This window comes from Pipistrellus kuhlii, unplaced genomic scaffold (assembly GCF_014108245.1).
Source record: "Pipistrellus kuhlii isolate mPipKuh1 unplaced genomic scaffold, mPipKuh1.p scaffold_m20_p_5, whole genome shotgun sequence".
NCBI classification, from domain to species: Eukaryota; Metazoa; Chordata; class Mammalia; order Chiroptera; family Vespertilionidae; genus Pipistrellus; species Pipistrellus kuhlii.
In genome coordinates, this window is record NW_023425551.1 from 60,605,563 (window position 1) to 60,625,648 (window position 20,086).

At 37.6% G+C, this 20,086-nt stretch overlaps 2 protein-coding genes across 11 annotated transcripts in view; one reads left to right on the top strand and one right to left on the bottom strand.

Moving 5' to 3' along the window:
* Positions 1-3,982, top strand: part of EYS (eyes shut homolog) — a 1,188,193-nt gene extending 1,184,211 nt beyond the window's left edge. Inside the window, 8 exon segments of the mRNA XM_036415133.1 lie at positions 2,943-3,119; positions 3,121-3,264; positions 3,266-3,533; positions 3,536-3,634; positions 3,637-3,774; positions 3,777-3,852; positions 3,854-3,897; positions 3,900-3,982. Of these exon segments, the coding sequence (XP_036271026.1) occupies positions 2,943-3,119; positions 3,121-3,264; positions 3,266-3,533; positions 3,536-3,634; positions 3,637-3,774; positions 3,777-3,852; positions 3,854-3,897; positions 3,900-3,982 (1,029 nt within the window).
* Positions 3,983-7,403: 3,421 nt separating this feature from the next.
* The window catches only part of PHF3 (PHD finger protein 3), an 88,793-nt gene continuing 76,110 nt past the window's right edge, over positions 7,404-20,086 (bottom strand). For all 10 annotated transcript variants that reach the window (XM_045573055.1, XM_045573056.1, XM_036415291.2 and 7 more), the window contains 5 exons: positions 18,287-18,485; positions 17,621-17,768; positions 14,105-14,194; positions 11,438-11,633; positions 7,404-11,047 (listed from right to left, as the gene is read on the bottom strand). In XM_045573055.1, the coding sequence (XP_045429011.1) occupies positions 8,934-11,047; positions 11,438-11,633; positions 14,105-14,194; positions 17,621-17,768; positions 18,287-18,485 (2,747 nt within the window). In that variant the 3' untranslated portion in view covers positions 7,404-8,933. The remainder of the gene's footprint in view (positions 11,048-11,437; positions 11,634-14,104; positions 14,195-17,620; positions 17,769-18,286; positions 18,486-20,086) is intronic.

Consider the following 20,086-nt stretch of genomic DNA (forward strand, 5'->3'; position numbering starts at 1 on the left):
AATACAGCTCAGTGCAATTGTAGCTCCCAGGGCCACAGAGGGAGAGAAAAACCCCTTCTTTGTCCATTTTTAAGAATCTACCAGCAAAGCCATGTTAAAATAAGTAGTTCTCCTTACTTTTCTTCCAGTTGGCAACTTGACCAGTGATGTAATAGATCACAGATTTCCTAATCATGTTGTAGCTACTTTTTATTCCAGTGTAGCGCTTCACTGTGAGATTGTTTGCTATAGGACATTACAACAAAGGTAGCAAGAGAAACGTCTCCCTCTGTGCTGTGAGAGAGAATGGTGTCCACGTGCAAGGCACAAAGTATATTCAAAGTGCTATGGATTTTTTAGTTCTTTTGCTGTTGTTGTTTTGTTTGTTTGTTTGTTTGTTTGTTTTAGAGGAACAGAGGGAGAGAAATATCCATCAGCTGCCTCCTGCATGTACCCCAACCACGGATTGAACCCACAACCTGTGTATGAGCCCTGACCAGAAATAAAATCTGCCACCTTTTGGTGTAAGGGACAATGTTCCAAACACCTGAGCCACACCAGCCAGGGCCAGAGTGCTATAAATTTTTAAGACTTAATATCAATTGTTTCATTATTTTAGTTTTTTATGGTATACACATTTTAAGGAATTCTACCTGAATTTAATATTATCTTGTAAAATCTGTTTGCAATGTTGCTTCTCTTTCTTTAGACTTCACATGTGTTCATGTTAGAAAACAGGAAATAAGTTGAATTTCTCTCTCTTTGGGGAAATTAACAATTTAAACATTTACATGTTATAGGAGTTTAATGCCAGAAAACCAGTATTTGGGAACTATTCAGTAATCTCACCCCCCACAACTATACAAATGTATTTCTTAATGCAACAGCTGCTTACTGAGTATCATCTCATTAAGTGCCAGGCACCATCTCTAGTTGGAGGCCAACTGTTGGGCCAAAACAGATGCAGCCCCTGTTCTCATGAAGCTTATCAGCTAGTGAAGGGGGCAGCTATTAAATAATAGATTTCATGACACAGATTATGTCCAGAAATTATGAGAAAATGTTTGAAGCAAGAGAGCCATCCTTTGCATTGTCTCAGGTGGAAATGATACGGACAGGACCACAGAGCTGCCAGGTCTCCGGCCCGCCCAAGAGTGGTCTGGTTGTGGCCACAAGGGGGAGAATGAACATTACTGTAGACGGAGATGAGGTGGCCTGGCACTTTGAAAGGGGAAGAGGGATGCCGGGACCGGCTTGGCTCAATGGATAGAGCGTCGGCTTTGGGACTGAAGGGTCCCGGGTTCGATTCCGGTCAGGGGCATGTACCTTGGTTGCGGGCACGTCCCCGGTGGGGGGTGTGCAGGAGGCAGCTGATCGATGACTCTCTCATTGATGTTTCTGGCTCTCTGTCTCTCTCCCTTCCTCTCTGTACAAAATCAATAAAATATATTTTTTTAAAAAAAAAAAGGTGGAAGAGGGAAAAAGTAGAAGCAGGTGCCACGTGTTCTTGAGTAGGAGAGGGAAAAACGTTCAGTGACCTGAGATGACAGAGGAAAGGGAAATGCTGTTTTGAGGAAGATTCCCGAGGGGTTAGGTGCACCGCTCGCCTGCCCTCTGGAAACAAGAGTGTGCGCTAAGGCCTACGTCGTTTTCCCACCCGTGGACAGTTGCGTTTACTTTTCCTCTGGGTACCTCCCTGCCACTTCATAAACACACGCTGGCTCATTTGTTCAAAGACTGTATAATTATGAGATAAATATTGTGAAGAAGAGAGAGGCCTAATGCTATTAAAACACTAGTAGGAAAACAAAACAAAAATCCCTGACCAAAGAAGACTTCTCCAAGGGAGTGGCATTTGATCTGAGAGCTCAAATGAGGATGGGAGTAGCCTAGGTGAGGTGGAGGGGTGTTCCAGTGAGACAGCACGTATGCGTGCGAGGGTTCTGAAACAGGAGGATGACACTCCCCCACAAGGTCAGTGTGGCTGGAGTCAAGTGGAGGGACAGGGAGCGAAGACACTCCAGGTAAAGAGGGGCCCGGAACCTGCAGAGCCTTTGTCAGTGTGTCAAAGATTTTAAGTTCTTGTCCCCACAGTAGTTAATGCCATTAAAGGTAGAATAATAGAATTTCATTTGAAATGATCACTTGAGCTTCGGTGTAGACTAGAAAATCAGTTGGAAAGGGAGAAGAGTGAGATGATAGTCGATTTAAAGTGGCAGGAGAGAAGTGGACAGAATCAAGATGTTACAATGAACCTAAATGCTAAAACATCTGTTTGATCAGAGACCCCCGTTTGACAGGTTCTGATCGGACCAAAGAAAAGATGGATCCAAGGATCACACCTAAATTTCTGGTCTGAAGAACGGGATGGAGGGAGTGGCTCACTGAGTTGGGGAAAACTAGAAGAGGCCAGGTGTGTGGGAGGGAATTCACACACTGAGAAAGACTTGGAGTCTGAGGCACCTTTAAAACCCAGAGATCTCAGCTAGGGGTCTGTGTGCTTGATGCCAAAGACATGGCTGAAACACATACACTATAATAAAAGGTTTTCAGAGCATAACTATAACTGCTCATTTCTTTTACCTGCCTCCCCAATCTGTCAAAAGCAAAGTCGATGGCTTGTAGCAAACACTGCTTATTTTTACACATTCACACTTTACTAAAATTATTTAAAGGAACGCCTCACTTTAAGTTAGTACCACCATACATTCATTCACTCAATGGGGAATGTAACTATGGAAAACGTATGTAGCCAGTTCCGGAACAAAAGAATACAGACTGTGAATGAATGCATACACATATACTTGATCTGTAAATGGAAAGAAAATTCTTTACCATAATTATGACCAAGACTTGTTACCTTCTTTTTCCAAAACCAAATCTTATTCAAGTGGCCAGGAAGAGCAAGCGTTTTTAATGGAGAAACACTTCACTGTTACTAAACTGGTTTTCTTTCTCAACAGGTGATTTTTTATATATATATATATATCTCTTCAGTAAATGGTGCTGTTCAACTTCACTACAATCTGGGTGACATAACTGCCATTCTAGAAACTCTCCAAAACGTAAGTACTAATGGAAGCACTTGGCATGTGATTAAGGCAGGAAGAGTTGGTGCAAGAGGCTACCTGGGTCTGGATGAGGATAAATGTAACAGAAAAGGCCAACGCTATAATGAGCCCCCTGGACACAAATGCCGACTTTCATATTGGAGGAGTGTCTCCCTTAATTCTTGTAAATCCCATGGCAACAGCCAATGGGCCAGTAGGTTTTCAAGGCTATGTCTGAGAAGTTAATTATAAATAATCAAGAATTATAATTAACTGAACTAGGAGCGAAAGGTGGCTCCAATGTAGGTGACTGTGATGGGACAGCCTGTGGGTACACCATGTGCAGAAATAGGGGTGAATGTATGGTAAATGGCACCACTTTTTTTTGCAGATGTTTGCCACACTGGACTGGAAATATATGTGACCAGTCTGTGTACTGTTTGAATAACCGTTGTCTCCTCCAATCTCTATGTATACCTGACCGGTCATTCTCTTACAGTTGCGTCCTTTGGGTTGGGTGGGAAGGTATTGTGAAAACAAAACTTCATTTTCAACTGCAAAATTTATGGGTAATTCTTACATTAAATACATTGGCCTACATTATAGAAAAATCTCCAGCTCACTACTGTATCCTTAAATTTCAATATTACTGAAAGAGAAGGCTTAATTGTGTGGATAGGAAAAGCTAAAAATGAAGAAAGTGATTTTCTGGCAATTGGTCTCCATAATCAGTGTTTGAAAATAGCATTAACTTAGGAGAAAGTGTCTCTGTACCGATGATTTATAGCAATGGTACATTCTGCTGTAATAAATGGCACCATATCAAGTCAAAATCAAACTCTTATTAAGGCCTACCTAGATGGCAGGCTAATTCTGAGGCTATTGACCCACACAAAAAAATTGTTGCTCTGAACTATGATGATATTAGTTACCTAGGGAGTTTTGAATACTAAAGATGTATTTTTTCAGGATTCAAACAAACTTGGGTTAATTGAATCAGGGTAGTGTTTATAATGGAGATGGACACAATTAGGTTACACAAACTTATAGTAGTTATTTAATATACTATATACTGATATGTAAATGTGTTTTGGTAGTTATTTAGCACATTGTTTGCTGAAAATCAACTGTTTACTATTATCTGAAATAGTCTAAATGCTAACACTTTTGTAAGCTCATATAGCTAAATATAGATTCTGGTTCTTTTTTGACACCAATTCATCTGTAAGTATGTTGTTAAATTTTTACTCCATTAGTTCATTTAGTGTTTATTAATCTGTGAATTGTTTTTAAATAAAATTTAGGTGGGAATGAATTAGTGATATACACAAAGAAAAATAAAATAAGCAAGTGTTATTAAAAAGAAAATTATATAAGGAAATATTCTATTATATAGCTCATCTGTAAATATTCACGATTGGCAATGTGAAGTTTGAATACTGACTTAAAACAAAAATTATGTGAATGTGGGAAGGCGGGGAAGGAGTTGGCTGGTGAGAGCTAAATCCTTATCTTCCACATTAAGTCATCAATAAAGATTGGTTTTTGTAACTAAATAGCATATAACTATCAAATGTGAAGGCAAATATCCTAATGTGTAAGATACTGAAGGTCAAGTCTATAGGTCTCAAAATTGGGCAGAAAAAGAGGATCTAAATAAAGCCATTGTAAGTTATTTTCTTGATATCTGTACTGTTAAAAGGATAACTTGAGAAACTCAATTTTGCCCAATACCAGTGATGGATGTAATTGTGAATAGCATTTTCACCCCCACCTGCACTCCACCACCATTATTGCTGTTGCTACTTAATGTTTTCAGTTTGATATTTATAATTTTGCCACCAAGAAAGCAACTGATAACACGTGATTGACACAAAGCACTAATAGGACTATGAAGAAAAGAACTTAGTAACAAACAGCATGTAAAATTTAAGAGGAAAAACATGTAATTATCTGTTAAACAGACTACAAAAGGAGGGCTGGTGCAGTTAATGTCTAAATGCAAAATCTGCCTGTGTGGGCTCCAGGCTACACTACAAAGACACTAGGTAAGTAATTTGCCATTTGAAGAACTTTATGGATAATTTTTTAGCCTTATTTTTGCAATCAGAAAGTGATAGACATTCTTGGAAGGCCCTAGAACTAAAGCTGAGAACTTTGGCACTATTGTTGCCAGGCATACCATTCTTATTAACATTGAAAAGTGTGTGAGCAAAATATGTGGAATTCCAGAATGTCTATATATTGATTCAAAGGGGGTTTTGTTTTTAAAAGAAACCACAATGTTACCTGAAAAACTGACCTAAACCTGTTTTGGTCCATACCACTTCATTTCACAATTGAGATATTAATTGCTTGGGAAAAAAAAAATCCTTGATAATGATAATGAAATCTGACTTTTTTTTTTAAATATATTTTATTGATTTTCTACAGAGAAGAAGGGAGAGAGAGAGAGAGTTAGAAACATCGATGAGAGAGAGTCATCGATCAGCTGCCTCTTGCACACCCCCTACTGGGGATATGCCCGCAACCAAGGTACATGCCCTTGACCGGCATCGAACCCGGGACCCTTCAGTCCCCAAGCCGACGCTCTATCCATTGAGCCAAACCGGTCCCGGCTGAAATCTGACTTTTAAAGGTACACATTTTATGGCAAGAATGCTGTTAAACCATTTTCTATTGTTGGTGTTATTTTTCTTAACATCTAAACATATTTACTATGGCCTTAGACATTTTATAACTCCCAATTTTTAAGATTAATTCACCCACAACTAAGCTACAATTACTGAGCCAAGAGCTGTGATAAGTGGAATGGGCCCCAAAGTGGTCTACATCGGAATACCTGAAACCAGTAAATACGTTAGGTTACATGGAAAAGGGGAATGTCACAGATGGAATTCAGGTGCCACCTTGGATGATCTGGGTGGGCCCCAGGAATCACAAGGGTCCTTAAAAGTGGAACAGGGAGCCTCAGAGACAGCTGAGACTGGGGCCCATATTGTTGGCTTTGAAAAGAGAGGAAAGGAGCATAAGGAAAGGAAAGTCCGTGGCCCCTGGAAGCTGGAAAAAGCAAGAAAACCGATTCTCCTCTAAGCCTCCAGGAAATGCACCATCTGAGACATCTTAATCTCAGCCCACTGAGATCCACAGCAGACTTCTGATTTACAGGTATTAATATAATAAATCTGTGTGGTTTTAAACCACTAAGTTTGTAATGTTTGCCATAAACAAGAAAAATAAGGGCTGCAGAATTAAGATTTGAAATGGAAAACTTGATAAATCTGTACAAGAGAACTCACAAGTTTTTGGTTGTATCATCCTGCTCACTTTAAGGAGTGGACTGCTCTGCAGTGTTTCAAATAGGTTAGCAGGATGGGGAGGAAAGGGCTGGGAAAGGCAGAGAATAACCAGGCTTCTGACCCTCTCTCCGGCTCTCAATTCTCAGAGCACAGCTGCCACACATTACTGACTTCGGAGAAAAATAAAACTCAGCTAGAATCCCAGCCATGATCACAGCAATCTAACTTTTCCAAGCACCAGTTTCCTCAGTTCTAATATAAATCTTTACCTTCCAGGCTCAACAAGGTTTATATAAAGCATTCAGCACAGAGGGTTCATGGAGGCTTTCTTGTTGCCACAAGGGGTGGACTTTGTAGGTACCGAGACACCCTGGTACATTTTATTTCAACAGAGGTATGTATAAAACTATCTTTGGCATTAAACTTTTTTAAAGAGCAAGTTTTTCTTAAAACAGGAGAAAAATAAACTTCGTATAACTCGGTAGTTGGTAGAAGGCTGGCTGTGAGACTTAAGGACGGAGAATGGCTATGGATCTACCACTCATTGAAAACTTTTCTCATTTCCCCCTTAACTCTCCCTACTTGCCAGTTTCAGTGAACCAGGGGTTAGGAGATACGGTTTGAATCCTTAGTAGCCCCATAATCCCAGGAGATGGTTATCATTAATCATCCTAGAGGATGTGACAAGATCCAATGAGATATGATTAAACAATTATTAAACCATCACAACAATATATTATAATAAACTACTGGCTAAGAGACAGGCAAAACTGACTAAGGTTTTCTTCGCTGATTAACCCATTCTTGTACTTTGCAACCAAAAAAAAAAAAATCTGTTATCTGATCAACCTCCTACCAAATAAATCAGTAAAATCAAATTTACTAGCAACATACTAGTACATATTTGAAATTAAAAGGCTAATTTTGGAGGATTTGGTTGTGTGTGGGGGTTTTTTTGAGGGGAAAAAGGGAAGGAATTCTTGACAATTTTTTCCTTATTATGCAAAAGATGACCCACCAAATTAAGTTTTGTTTACAGTTTTTAAATAAGTTCGTTTCCAAAAGAAAAACAGACTAAAATTAAACAAATTTTACTTAAATACAAGTCGTTTCAGAACTTTTATGTTGAAAAACCTCAGAATAAGGACAAAAAAGATGCAAAGTGTTAAAATTAGACAAAATGTGTGGTTTTGAATTTCCGCTTCTCTCAGCAGAGAAATATGTAACAAGGTTGATTCCATTTAAAACCTAATTTTTAACTCTTAAATCCTTAAACTTTTTAGGATATCAAACATTACCCTTCTTAATTTTGTGAAGCCATTTATATTTTTCTTCATTAATATAGGTAAGTGAAAGTACCGGTTTCTCTTTTTTTTTGTTGGCCTCAAGTATTAATCAGTTGGTAGCCAATGCTTTAAATTATGTCAATACAATGTGTAGTTTATATTGTAATTAACTTTATATTTGTATTAACAATAGTCTCCATATGCTTTCTATTTCAAGCAAAACTGCAGTTACCTCCAAACCAAATTAGGGTTAATTACACATTTTACAGAGATTCACAACACATTTCTCATAAATTTCTGTGGTCTCACCATGATTAGTCAGCATACCAAATTTTGAGTGACAAGTCTTCAGAAACATACCTACAAAGTGGGCTATTCGCTGCAGTTTTTCATTGGTAGTTCAAAATTCTCCCTCTTCAAATCATGATTTTTTTTTATCAGCAACCTCTAAGACAAAATGGTTTTCCCCTCACCTAATGCCTGACACAGATAGCTATGCATGTTCTTGGCTGAGTAAAAAAAAAAAAAAAAAAAAGGTATGAAAGTAATCAGAGCTTTAGAGAAGAAATTCTTTTACTGAATTTCAAATCACACACACAAAATAGGTGAGAAATTCTTTTATCATATTTAGAATCAAAATATTCCTTAAAATATTTACATTTTACAGTAAAAAGGATAGCAAAACACAAGATCATGTACAAGCTTAAGTATTCAAGTTCCTGAAGAGGCAAAAGGAAACTAATGGTCTACCACAAAGCTGTCATATACATGGTAACACGTGCCCTCAGGAAGTGCAGATCAAAGCAGGAAATGTTCTCCTTGGGCTTCTGATTCTTGGTCAGAAACTGCCCAATAAACTGATTAATATAATCTGATTATGAAGTTGCTTGCCTTTGTGTTGCTTCTCTAGTTTCTTTAAAAACAGTGCAATTTAAACAAACTTACAGAGTACACATTACTCTCAAATTAGTCATAAAGAACATTCACTAGAGGCAGTAAATATATTCCAGAGTTAACTATATTTACCAATTAAGGAATAAAACTAAAATTTCTAAGCCTTTATTGCATATTAATAAAACAAATCTTTGAATATACAGCAATGTAAAACTTTTAAAAATATTCCTATAACTAGGACAGTTGGTATGAAGAAGGGGATGATGAGCACTGGTACAGAACACTCCGCACCAACACACGGAAATTATTCTGCAAACCACCAATAGTAAGTCTGAAAGATGGCACAATCCTAGCAGGCAATCAAAGTCTTTAAGATACAACATTTAACATTTACTTAAGAGTAATCTTGAAGCAGCTCGCAGATTTTACCTTTTGCTTTTAGCTCTATCAGTGTGGTCCCTATCTTTGTGGTACCTATCTCTGTCCTTCTCTCCTTCTCTGTGTTTACTTTTCTCTCGTTCTTTGTCCTTTTCATGGTCTTCAGTTTTAGGTTTGTCTGGTTTCTTGTCTACATTCCTACCATCTCTGCTTGCTTTTCCATCTGTTCCGCGATCACTGTGTGACAACCGTGGCCTCTCTTTATCTTTGTGCCCTTCCTCCCTGCTTTTCCTGTCTCTGTCCTTGTCTTGGGATCTGTCTCTGCGTCTATGCCTTTCAGATTCTTGCTCCCATTCCTTTTCATGTCGCTCTCTCTTCATGTGGTGTGAATCACTATAAAATCTCTGGCGATCCCCTTTCCCCCTATTAAATGACCTATCTGGTTGCTGTTGGTCTTGCCTATTACCCCAAGGATCACTATGGCGCCTTTCTGGTCTTCGAATGTCTTTAGTCTGGAAAAAATTTGGGGGGCCTACATATCTTGATGTTTGTGAAAGGGGACCCATCATACGTTGAGGTTGGCCTGTCAGGTGAACAGGTGGCCAGGGAACTATGGGATTTTGAGCAAAGCCAAAGCCGGGAGGGGGAAGTAATGGAGGTGGCAAATGTGGTGGAAATCCAAACATGCCTTGAGGGGGAAAATTAGGAGGCCCCGGAAATGGAAATCCAGGAGGACTAGACTTGAGATGCTGAAGGTTGGGTTGCTGTGGCCTCATGGGTGAAAAGTTCGCACTTGTTCTGGGACTGCTGCTTCTGGAGGTAAAGTTGAGGCTTTTAGAAGGAAATTCTGATTGACTTGTGTTTTCAACTTCAAAATGAGATGGTGGTGCTGCCGATCCTCTTCGAAACGGGTGCACAGTTTCAATATTTTGCGTTGAAATATTCTCCTCTGAGGGTTTTGCTTGTTCTGTTTGAGAAGTGGGTTTGTCTTCTGATGCCAAGTTTTGTGCAAACCCTGAATTATCCTTCTGCTGAGGACTTGAGTTCTTCTCTACAGAAGACAACTTTTCCTCTGCATTGGTTTGTTCTGGTGAGTGCTCCTTGTGTGACGGCCCAGGCAGGGTGTGCTTTTCTCCATTCCCGCAACTATCTCCTTCTTTGCTTTCTGAAGCCGTTACCTGCTGACTTCGTCCTGCTGCCTGCCTAGGATCCCTTTTCAGGTTGATAAACTGTGGGGACTTAGCTGTGTTAGCAGCAAGGTTTTCACTGCCACTCACACTGCCATCTGTGTTTCCTTTTCCTATATTCGATTTGCATGGAGAACTGGTATCTGAAGTCTGATTATCTTGCAAATTATCCTCTTGATCTTGCAGCAGCTGGCTTTTTAATGGTCTCTCTTTACTCTCCACAACTTCCTCTTGTTTTGACTGAATTGACAAATTTGTTAGGAATACTTCTGTAGAAACATCGGGTGGTTTGCCTCTGAGACTAAGGCTCACCGAAGCTCCAGGAGAAATGGAGGAGGGCCCCGTTCCTGGGGTTTCTTCGTCTACTGGTACTGAGTTACCTGAAGATTCTGAAAGATTATCTACTTTACCCTTTACCTCCTTAGCTTCACCATCCATTGCTACTTTATCTACGTTCTCTGCTTTGGGGTCAGCTTGCTCACTGATAAATGGAATTTCGTTAAGAGTGCTTTGTTCTGTCGCTGACTGAGCCTGTTCATACACTTCACCAGTAGTACCCAAAAGGCTCTGAAGTATATCGTCCACAGGAAGAGGCTTATTTGCTAATTCCAAAGTGGAAGGCTGATTTTCCCAGCCAATCAACACTCCAGGAAGGAATCTTAAAGGTTTTGGTGGCTCCTGTTTGGTGACTTCCACTAAAGGTTCCACTACAGCTGCAAGGTCTTCCTGAACAGCTTGCTGAGGCTTAGGTCTCTGTTTGTGTAATACAGTTGTGAAAGAATTGAAAAAGTCATTTTCTTCCTCTGGTGCCTCCTCTGAGGAAACTTCCGTTTTACTTTTTTTTTCAGGTGGCAATGCTACAGGTACATTTTCAGAGGTCTCAGCAGTGTGGCTGGCACTAGCACTGTGCTGCCGCTTCAGTTTTTGGCGAATAATTAAGCCCAACAACAGATTGGGTCTATGTAGTTCAAGCCCTGCATAAAAAACAAATTAAGTCAGTTTCGATTCCTAAAATAAAAGATAAATTTCCCTGGCTGGGTAGCTCATTTGGGTAGAGTATCATCCCAATATGACAAGTTTGTGGGGTCGATCCCCAGTCAGGACACATAGGAATCAACCTCTAAATACACAAGTAAGTGGAACAACAAATGGTTCTGGCCCCTCCCTCCAGTCTCTCTAATATCAATAAAAAAAACAAAGTGTAAACATTTACATGTAGCATATTACAGCCTATTAAGTGGGTGTTCTTCCCTGTCAGGTCAGCTCTAGAGACCTGAATCCCAAGACAACAAGCAGAGTCAGTTTTTTCACTCTGGTCCCACCTCCCACTTTGTTTTATTCACTCTATTAAAATAGATACCTACCAGGTCCATCAAAAGGCACGAGAGGGTGTGGAATTTTATCCGTGGCACCCAAAGGAATAAGGTACATGTCTTTAACCTGCTTCATGTTGTTAGCAGCTACCCCATAGCGTTTTCTGCTGCTGAAGTATGCAAACAGCAAAGTGTAAGAGATTTGATCTTCTTCCGTAACAGGTGTGAAGCGAACCACACAAATCTCCTATTCAAGAAGAAAATAAATGGTATTTAAAACCAAGCTATCGTTCAGGTTATAATTTTAAACAACCATTTCTTAATCAGTTGAATTGTATAATGATGATTACTAAATAACATGGTATACCAACTTAAATATAGGGAAGAATACTAAAACAACTCTTGGGAAAAGATTTTTGTTGACCCATTGATGGACTTACCTAAAGGCATCCAGTAAGAAATTACATCCCAAGATAATTAATGTGTACAAAATGACACGCTTCTCAGTGGCAGAGATTTTTAAACCCAAGACTTTCTATATCAATACTATATCCCGATTTTCAATGTTACAACCTCCACAGAGGGCTGACTGTATTCTCACCATACAGCAAATTAATGGCATCTACCATGTACACATACCCACAAATTCACTGATAATCCAAACTACAGGGACTAAATTTAGGAATTTTATGCACGTAGACCATATAATTTGGAAAATCATTTGGTTTACTCAGGTACCAATGTGCTTGCCTCTGGGTTCTTGGTTTTGTTTCAGACAAGAGTCCCAATTTAATAGTGTAAAAAAAAAAATTTTTTTTTTAAAGATGTTTTTTCACAAAGGTATACTGTCAAAATGGGGGAAACTAGATCTGCTACAAGCTTAAATTGATGCAGATCCTACAGAAACCATGTGATGAGCTGAACTATGGCTCTACCTCTTAGGAAAGGTCTGTCATCTAACTGTCCTCTTCTAGAGGTAACAACTAGTATGTTTTTGTCAGTTCAAGATGGAGGCATAATATACAGTGTTTGGCAACAATATAGGAATAGATCAAGAGGGATTCCCAAAATGTCTGAGTAATACTACTACTAAATACTTTCCCATGCCTTCTGCTGTCATGAAAAAGTGACAGCAAAAGAAAGTACCGTATTTTTCGGACCATAAGACGCACTTTTTCCCCCCCCAGAAGTGGGGGGGAAAAGTCCCTGCGTCTTATGGTCCAAATATAGCCTACACATATACTTTAAAAAAAAAAGTTTTTTTACTTGCCCGGCTCTGTGTGGTCTGTGTGTGCTTGCCCAGCTCTAAAATGGTTCTAAATGCTGCTGTTTACTTTACAGGGTTGATTACATGTGTTTATGACTGTGATGTTGGGTTTTAATGCACATAAAATATTTTAGGACACTATTTGTTTCAGAATCTTTTTTTCTTCATTTCCCTTCTCTAAAAACTGGTGCGTCTTATGGTCCGAAAAATATGGTAGTTAATTTTTTTAGACCTTCAAAGTTCAAATGTATTCTAATACTATCCATTTCAATTCTAAAATCTATATTGGAAAATATTCTTTTTAGCTTAAGATCCATTTTAGATTACTTAAAAAAAATGTTTGCTTACTCAAAATTTATCTTTTAAATGTCTATAATATGCTAGGTACTATCATCCTTGGTGGGAGAAACAACTTCTTCTAATGACTAATCTTTCCTGTATAGTACTGACAAAAAAACAAAAATTATTGTTAAAGAGTCTACTAATGACCTCCTAATATCTATTCCCCTCTTTTCCTCCTATTACAAAGAGAAGCCCTTGACTTTTATTTAGCTAGCACATGGCCATCCAATACTACAATACATTTCCAGAGATTCCATTTCCAGCCTTCTTAGCAGCTATGTGACTAAATCCTACCAATGGAAGGTAGAAGAAGTGAAATGATAACTTGCAATTTTTAGGTCTGGACAAGCGCTGGCCAGTGTGTCTCAGTTGGTTGGGTGTTGCCCTGTGCACTGAGAGGTCACTGGTTCTAATTCTGCATCGGGGGTATATACCGGGATTGTGAGGGGATGGGAGGTGGGGCAGGAGGCATCCACATGATGTTTTGCTCTCATATCGATGTTCTCTCTCTCCTTTCCTCTCTCCCCAAAAATCAATACAAATGTGTTTTTTTAAATAACTGGTTAGGCATTCATTTTTGTCACTGGTGCTGCAGGTAAGTCAGCTCTGACCGTGCATGACTAATTAGGACAAGTTTTAGAACCGGGAAAGTAACGAGAGAAGAGGCTGGCTGGTCTCTCAATAATGTGTAGAACCAGAGCTGCTGAAGCACCCTGAATGAATGGCCTTCCTAACATAATAAAATAAAAATACTTTTATATTCTTGAGGAATTATATTTTAGGGTTTTAACCCATGCTCTAACTAAAACAAATGTCTATAATCAAAGAAAGGTAAAATTCCAAGATGAATCTCAATATTTACTCCAAAACATTTCTTTCAAAACATTGAAGAAGTCATTGAGAAAGCACACCAGGAGGGAAAAAACACACAAAAGGAATAATGGGCTATTCTGAGCTTTAGTAAATGGCTTTAATTCAGTTTTGTTAACCGTATTATTTAGATTTAGAATTTGTTCTGGTACCCTCCCCAAGAGACCGTGTATAAGAACTCAATGGTTTACTTTCCAAATATTCTCTCAAACCGGTATAGTGAAAAAAGTTTTCCTTACCTTGGTTCCTGATGCTTTAAGTTTTTCCACATAATCCCAAACTGTCTGAGGTGATATTCTGCCACCTACTTGAATACTATCTGGTAGATCCTGTGGTAAAAATGAAGGTGATTAATATGTAAACATATTTATTATACGCATAGCTCATACAAGTTTAGCTCTATGACTAATTTGAAATAGTAATATAAATTAAGTAAATAAAAAGATTGTGAACTGCATCATCGGAATGCAGACAGTAATTAGGCCTTACCTCAACTGTCAGTTCCAAATGAATTAGGTGGATGCCCAAAATACAGTTAAACAATTTGAGGTCATGTTCATTTCAGAAGGAAAGAGAAATAATGACAAACATGACAATCCAGGAAAAATGCAGACTATTCGGGGAGACTTTTTTCCCCCTCCCATACACCTGGTCCCTTATTTGGTGGTAGTGGACGGAGGTATGCCTTAATCATTAACAGCTGATGTTTGATGATAGTATACATTTTTGCACAAAAAATATCACTGTAGTAACATAAGGTTCACTTTTTTTAAAGGCACAATTTTTCTGAAAACAATTACAAGTAAAATCAATTAAGAATATTTAAAACTTTGCCCTAACTGGTTTGGGGCTCAGTGAATAGAGCGTCAGTCTGCAAACTCAAGGGTCCCAGATTCGATTCCAGTCAAGGGCATGTACCTTGGTTGCAGGCACATTCCCAGTAGGGGGAGTGCAGGAGGCAACTCATTGATGTTTCTCTCTCTCCCTTCCTCTCTGTAAAAAAATCAAAATATATATATATTTTAAAAATATTTAAAACTTAAATCAGAATACTTCTATTTTTCCCATGGACTCAAAAACCAAAAAGTATAATTAATTAATATTAAATTCAATTCAGTTTAAGTTATTAATTGCTTTAAATATTTTATTTGGGCTTGTTGTCCCAACCAAACTAAAAATATCCAGAAAGCAGAAATGGAGTTCTAGAAAGTAATCACATAGAAAATGGCTCATCACCCTGGCCCAGTAGCTAAGTTGGTTAGAGCATCACCTTGATATACCAAGTTTGTGGGCTCGATCCCCTGTCAGAGCACATATAAGAATCAACCAATGGCTGAAACCGGTTTGGCTCAATGGATAGAGTGTCGGCTTGGGGACTGAAGGGTCCCGGGTTCGATTCCGGTCAAGGGCATGTACCTTGGTTGTGGGCATATCCCCAGTAGGGGGTGTGCAAGAGGCAGATGATTGATGATTCTCTCTCATCCATGATGATTCTCTCTCATCCATGTTTCTAACTCTATCTCTCTCCCTTCCTCTCTGTACAAAATCAATAAAATATATTAAAATTAAAATAAAAAATGGAACTACCTTTAAAAAAAAAAAGAATCAACCAATGGATGTATAAATAAGTGGAACAACAAATCGATATTTCTCTAAATAAAACTTAAAAAAAGAAAATGGCTCAGAAAGTAGAATAATAGTTGTTTAAAATCTAAAGGGTTCCATAGTTCAGCACCTAATTATCCATTTTTAAAAAAATATATTTTATTGATTTTTTACAGAGAGGAAGAGAGGGGGATAGAGAGTCAGAAACATCGATGAGAGAGAAACATCGATCAGCTGCCTCTTGCACACCCCTACAGGAGATGTGCCCGCAACCAAGGTACATGCCCCCAACCGGAATCGAACCTGGGACCTTTCAGTCCGCAGGCCGAGGCTCTATCCACTAAGCCAAACCGGTTTTGGCCTAATTATCCATTTGAAAGAAGAGGGATCTTCACATTGGACTGATCAAAAACTAAGTTTTTAAATAGTTATGGTCAGAAAGAAGAGCACCATGGGTCCACTTAATTTTTCGTATAAAAATGACAAACCATATGTAAAAATAATATTCATTAACAAAAAACATAACCAGTAAATTGATCAATATCAGATAATCACCATTACTAAAAATCACCAAACTGAGTTTAACATCAGCCTAATACAAAGACAACTAAAATGTATGATAGTCTTCAGAAGAATAAACATAGCCCGGGCCAGGTATGGCTCAGTTGGTTGGAACATCGTCCCATATACCAAATGTTTTGAGTTTGATTTTTGGTCAGGGCACATAACTAAGTTGCAGTTCAATACCCAGTTCGGGCACATATGGGAGGCAACCAACTGATATTTCTCTCTCACATTTATGTTTCTTTTTCCCATCCTCTCTCTAAAAATTCCAATGAAACAACAACAAAAAGAACAAGCACCCAGCCAGAGAGGCTCAGTGGTTGAGCGTTGATCCGTGACTCAGTTGGATTCCTAGTCAGGGCACATGCCAAGGCTGTGGGTTTGATCCCCAGTAGAAGGGAGGTTCAGGAGGCAACCAACTGATGATCCTCTATCATAATTGATGTTTCTATCCCTTCTCTCCCTCCTCCTTTCAGAAACCAAAACATTTTTTTTTTTAAACTTCTAAAAAAGAGCAAGCATATATATGATTTTGGCTTACTGACTTACTGAAGAAATTTATTTTTAACTTTTGCCTTTATGGTCAGTGGACTGAGAATGGAATAAGTTAATGTTAGACATGAATATGATTAATAGAAAAATATACAGTAAAGGATCATTGATATATTTTCCTCCAGCATAAACATGGGGAAAAAACAAGCTTCAGTGTTTTAAAAATTATCATATTTTCTCATTTATCATACTGTATATAATATTACAGCTATTTATTATCCATAAATATTGCATCATAGTTCCTATTCCCTCAGATAAAGAATAGCCAAGCTCTTGGCCCCTCCTCTCTTGCTGCTCAAGCACAACTCCTGGCTTGCAGGGCTCTCAAGCTCCCACACACAACAGACTGATGGCCTGGAAGTAGTCTGATGCTGTACTGGATCCAGCTTCACCATGGAATGGAAACTCGGGTCACTGGCTTTGCTTTTAGCTCTACTAAAGCCCCAGCTGCACCTTTTCTAAGACTGGTGTAAGGGAAATGGGACTTTGAAAACCAAGGGTTATAATTTCACGCTAGTTAAGCTTTCTATCATATCTCAAAAAAACAGTAATAAAATAAAACCAGCCAAGGAAACACTACAGCATCTATGGCCATTGGTCTCATGGGAGTGTCAATGAGCTCTAAAGTTTCAACTACAGTCTATATCTCACTCACAGAAACAGGCAGGTAAGAATTGTAGTCATGAAGCTGAAAAAGCAAGCAGTAGGAGAATTAGAAGGCTGTTAACAATGAAAAATCTTCCTGAAAGCTATAATATATAAACAAAAATTGTACTTAACAAAATCTTAAATATCCATGCATATTCTAATGTGGATTTAACACTTTCAGAGTACAGTTTTCTATAGTTCTAAAACTCCATTTGGGAACTCATAATTCCATTAACTGAATGGTTGAAGGATCAATGTCAATAAATATTTTTATTCTGAATAAAAATAAAATATTTTTAACATTTTTTGTGATTTTTATTATGTTGTTTCCTTGCCTAGTGCTTTCAGAAACACGTATGTCAAGAAAGGCAGAAAAGTTCAGTTACCTCTGTCAAGTACTCAGGGGAACCAGACACTGGGTAGGCTTTGGTAACAAATTTTGCAACAGAAGGCATGTTGATAAAACCTTTCCAGATGAAGTTCAATCGAGCCAAGAATGTAGACTCAACTTCAACGGTTCCAGGCATCTCTGGACTAAAAAAATGACATAAAGAAGTTTTCAGCCTAAAGATATATTCATGAATAAATGTATTTTCTACATAGTCATCAATTATTTCTCTATTTTAACATGTCAAAAAGGCTAGACTATGTAAAGACTATTGATTAAAAAAAATTTATATTTTCATTATATAAAATTATACTCATATTTACATAGTCATGCTTTACAATGTCATCCTTCTTAGTTGGCTTAGATAGAATCAATGTCCAGAGAAATGCAAACAATTTTACTTTAATGACCTTTCTCCTGCCTTTTGGCATGAACATAATTAAAGGGAATTTTATAGTCAAGTCCTCACATATTCTTACCACTAACTTTCCCAGTCTTGTGTTTATCTCAATTAATTTAGAGCATGGGGAGATACAATTATTTTCTCAAAAGAAAGGATCCTAAAAGAAAGGTTCCTAAAGAAAGGTTTCTGTTTTTGAAGAACTCCATATAAGTTGGCAAATATTTATAATGATTATTATAGGTTATACTAAGAGAAAATTACCGTGGAGCAGGAGAGAATGTTGTTGATTTTGGAGACTCTTGTTTCTCTTCCTCAAAGAATTCAGAAGCCAAAATATTTGAGGTTGAAAACAATGCATCTGCTATACTTTCTGCTTCATTGTCTGAATGTTTACGAGATACTCCAACAACAACTTTCACCTTTTTTGGAGAAAGATCATCTACAGGTGGTGCCATTCGACCTAAAGCCAGAAGACACCAAAATAAGCTATATTTGTGAATTTAAATTTCTGTAACTTCATTTCTACTCCTAAAGTTATTCAGTTTCTCTGACTGAATTGTTGCATGACCATACATTTCCTGGAGTAATTTTTAATAATATTTATCATACTGACATATTATACTTCTATGATTAATGTGAAAAATTAGATAAAAAGAATGTTAAGCAGCTCAGATAAGCTGAAATGGAAATATAAGTAGAACTTAATATAGGTTTCTTGATAGCCTAGCAAATTTTTAAAACTAAACTACACCAAATTCCAACAGTCTTCAGAAGTAACTTAAGAACTAAGTAAAACAAATCAATATTCTACTTTGTGTAACATGAGTAGTTCATGTAATACATGCATAGTGCAGTGCAACTTCATTACTAAACATGAAAAATATTAGTAAAGTTTAGAAAATTATATTGCTATTATATCAAAAAGCAAAAAAAAAAAAAAAAAAAAATCCCTAAAACATTCAGAAAATAAGTCTAATAGCATTCATTAACCAATGTTTCTGCGTTACCATTACCAAACAATTGCCGTGAAAATATCTGAAATTAATATAAATAACTAAGAGTACTTTTATTAAGATTTTCCCCAGATCCCCGAAACCAACTTGGCTCAGTGGATAGAGTGTCGGCCTGCGAACTGAAAGGTTCCAGGTTCGATTCTGGTCAAGGGCATGCACCTTGGTTGCGGGCACATCCCCAGAAGGGGGTATGCAAGAGGCAGCTGATCGATGATTCTCTCTCATCGATGTTTCTAATTCTCTATCCCTCTCTCTTCCTCTCTGTAAAAAATCAAAATTTTTTTTTAAAGACTTTTCCCAGATAAAAGAACTAAGTGGGTATATTTATATACTAGTAAACACCATGGATAGCTTTCTTTAGGGATAACAATGTGTAAAAAACACTCTGACCTTTAGTCTTTATCATTGTACAGAGACCGCAAAATATGTTAATACACCTAATTTTGGTAAGATTATTATAGGAAAATTACATAACATATAATAATTTTATCTAGTCTCTGTATAATAATGGAGAGCAACAATCAACTAACTTAAAAGACTTTTTCATGTTCTGAACAAAGTATCATTCCTTCAGTATACTATAATAAAAATATAAACATCGAGAACTATTATCTCAAGTTTAAAAAACAAAACAAAAACCTCTTGATTCTTCACCTTAACGAATAAATTGAATGTAAATGTAAAATCTTCCTTAACACATTACCATTTCTTAGGCCCTAACTCCAGTCAATCTCCAAAATGTGTTAATATTACTAACTTGGGTATTTTCTCAAAACTCCTACTTATTTCCATCTCCAATGCTACCACTCTTAATTAAAATACCACCATCTCCCACTTGGACTCTTATCTATTCTTCTTCCTTTCTCTGTTGACTTCGACTGTAATCTCCAGGCAAAGTCAGATGTATCTTCATAAAGTTCCAATCTTATCATTTCCCTTCTAAAACCATCAAGTCACTATCCACTGTTCTTAGGTTAAAAAAAAAAAAAAAAATCTTTAATGTGGCCTACAAAAGTAGATTTTCAGCATGTTTTATTATCTCTAAAGT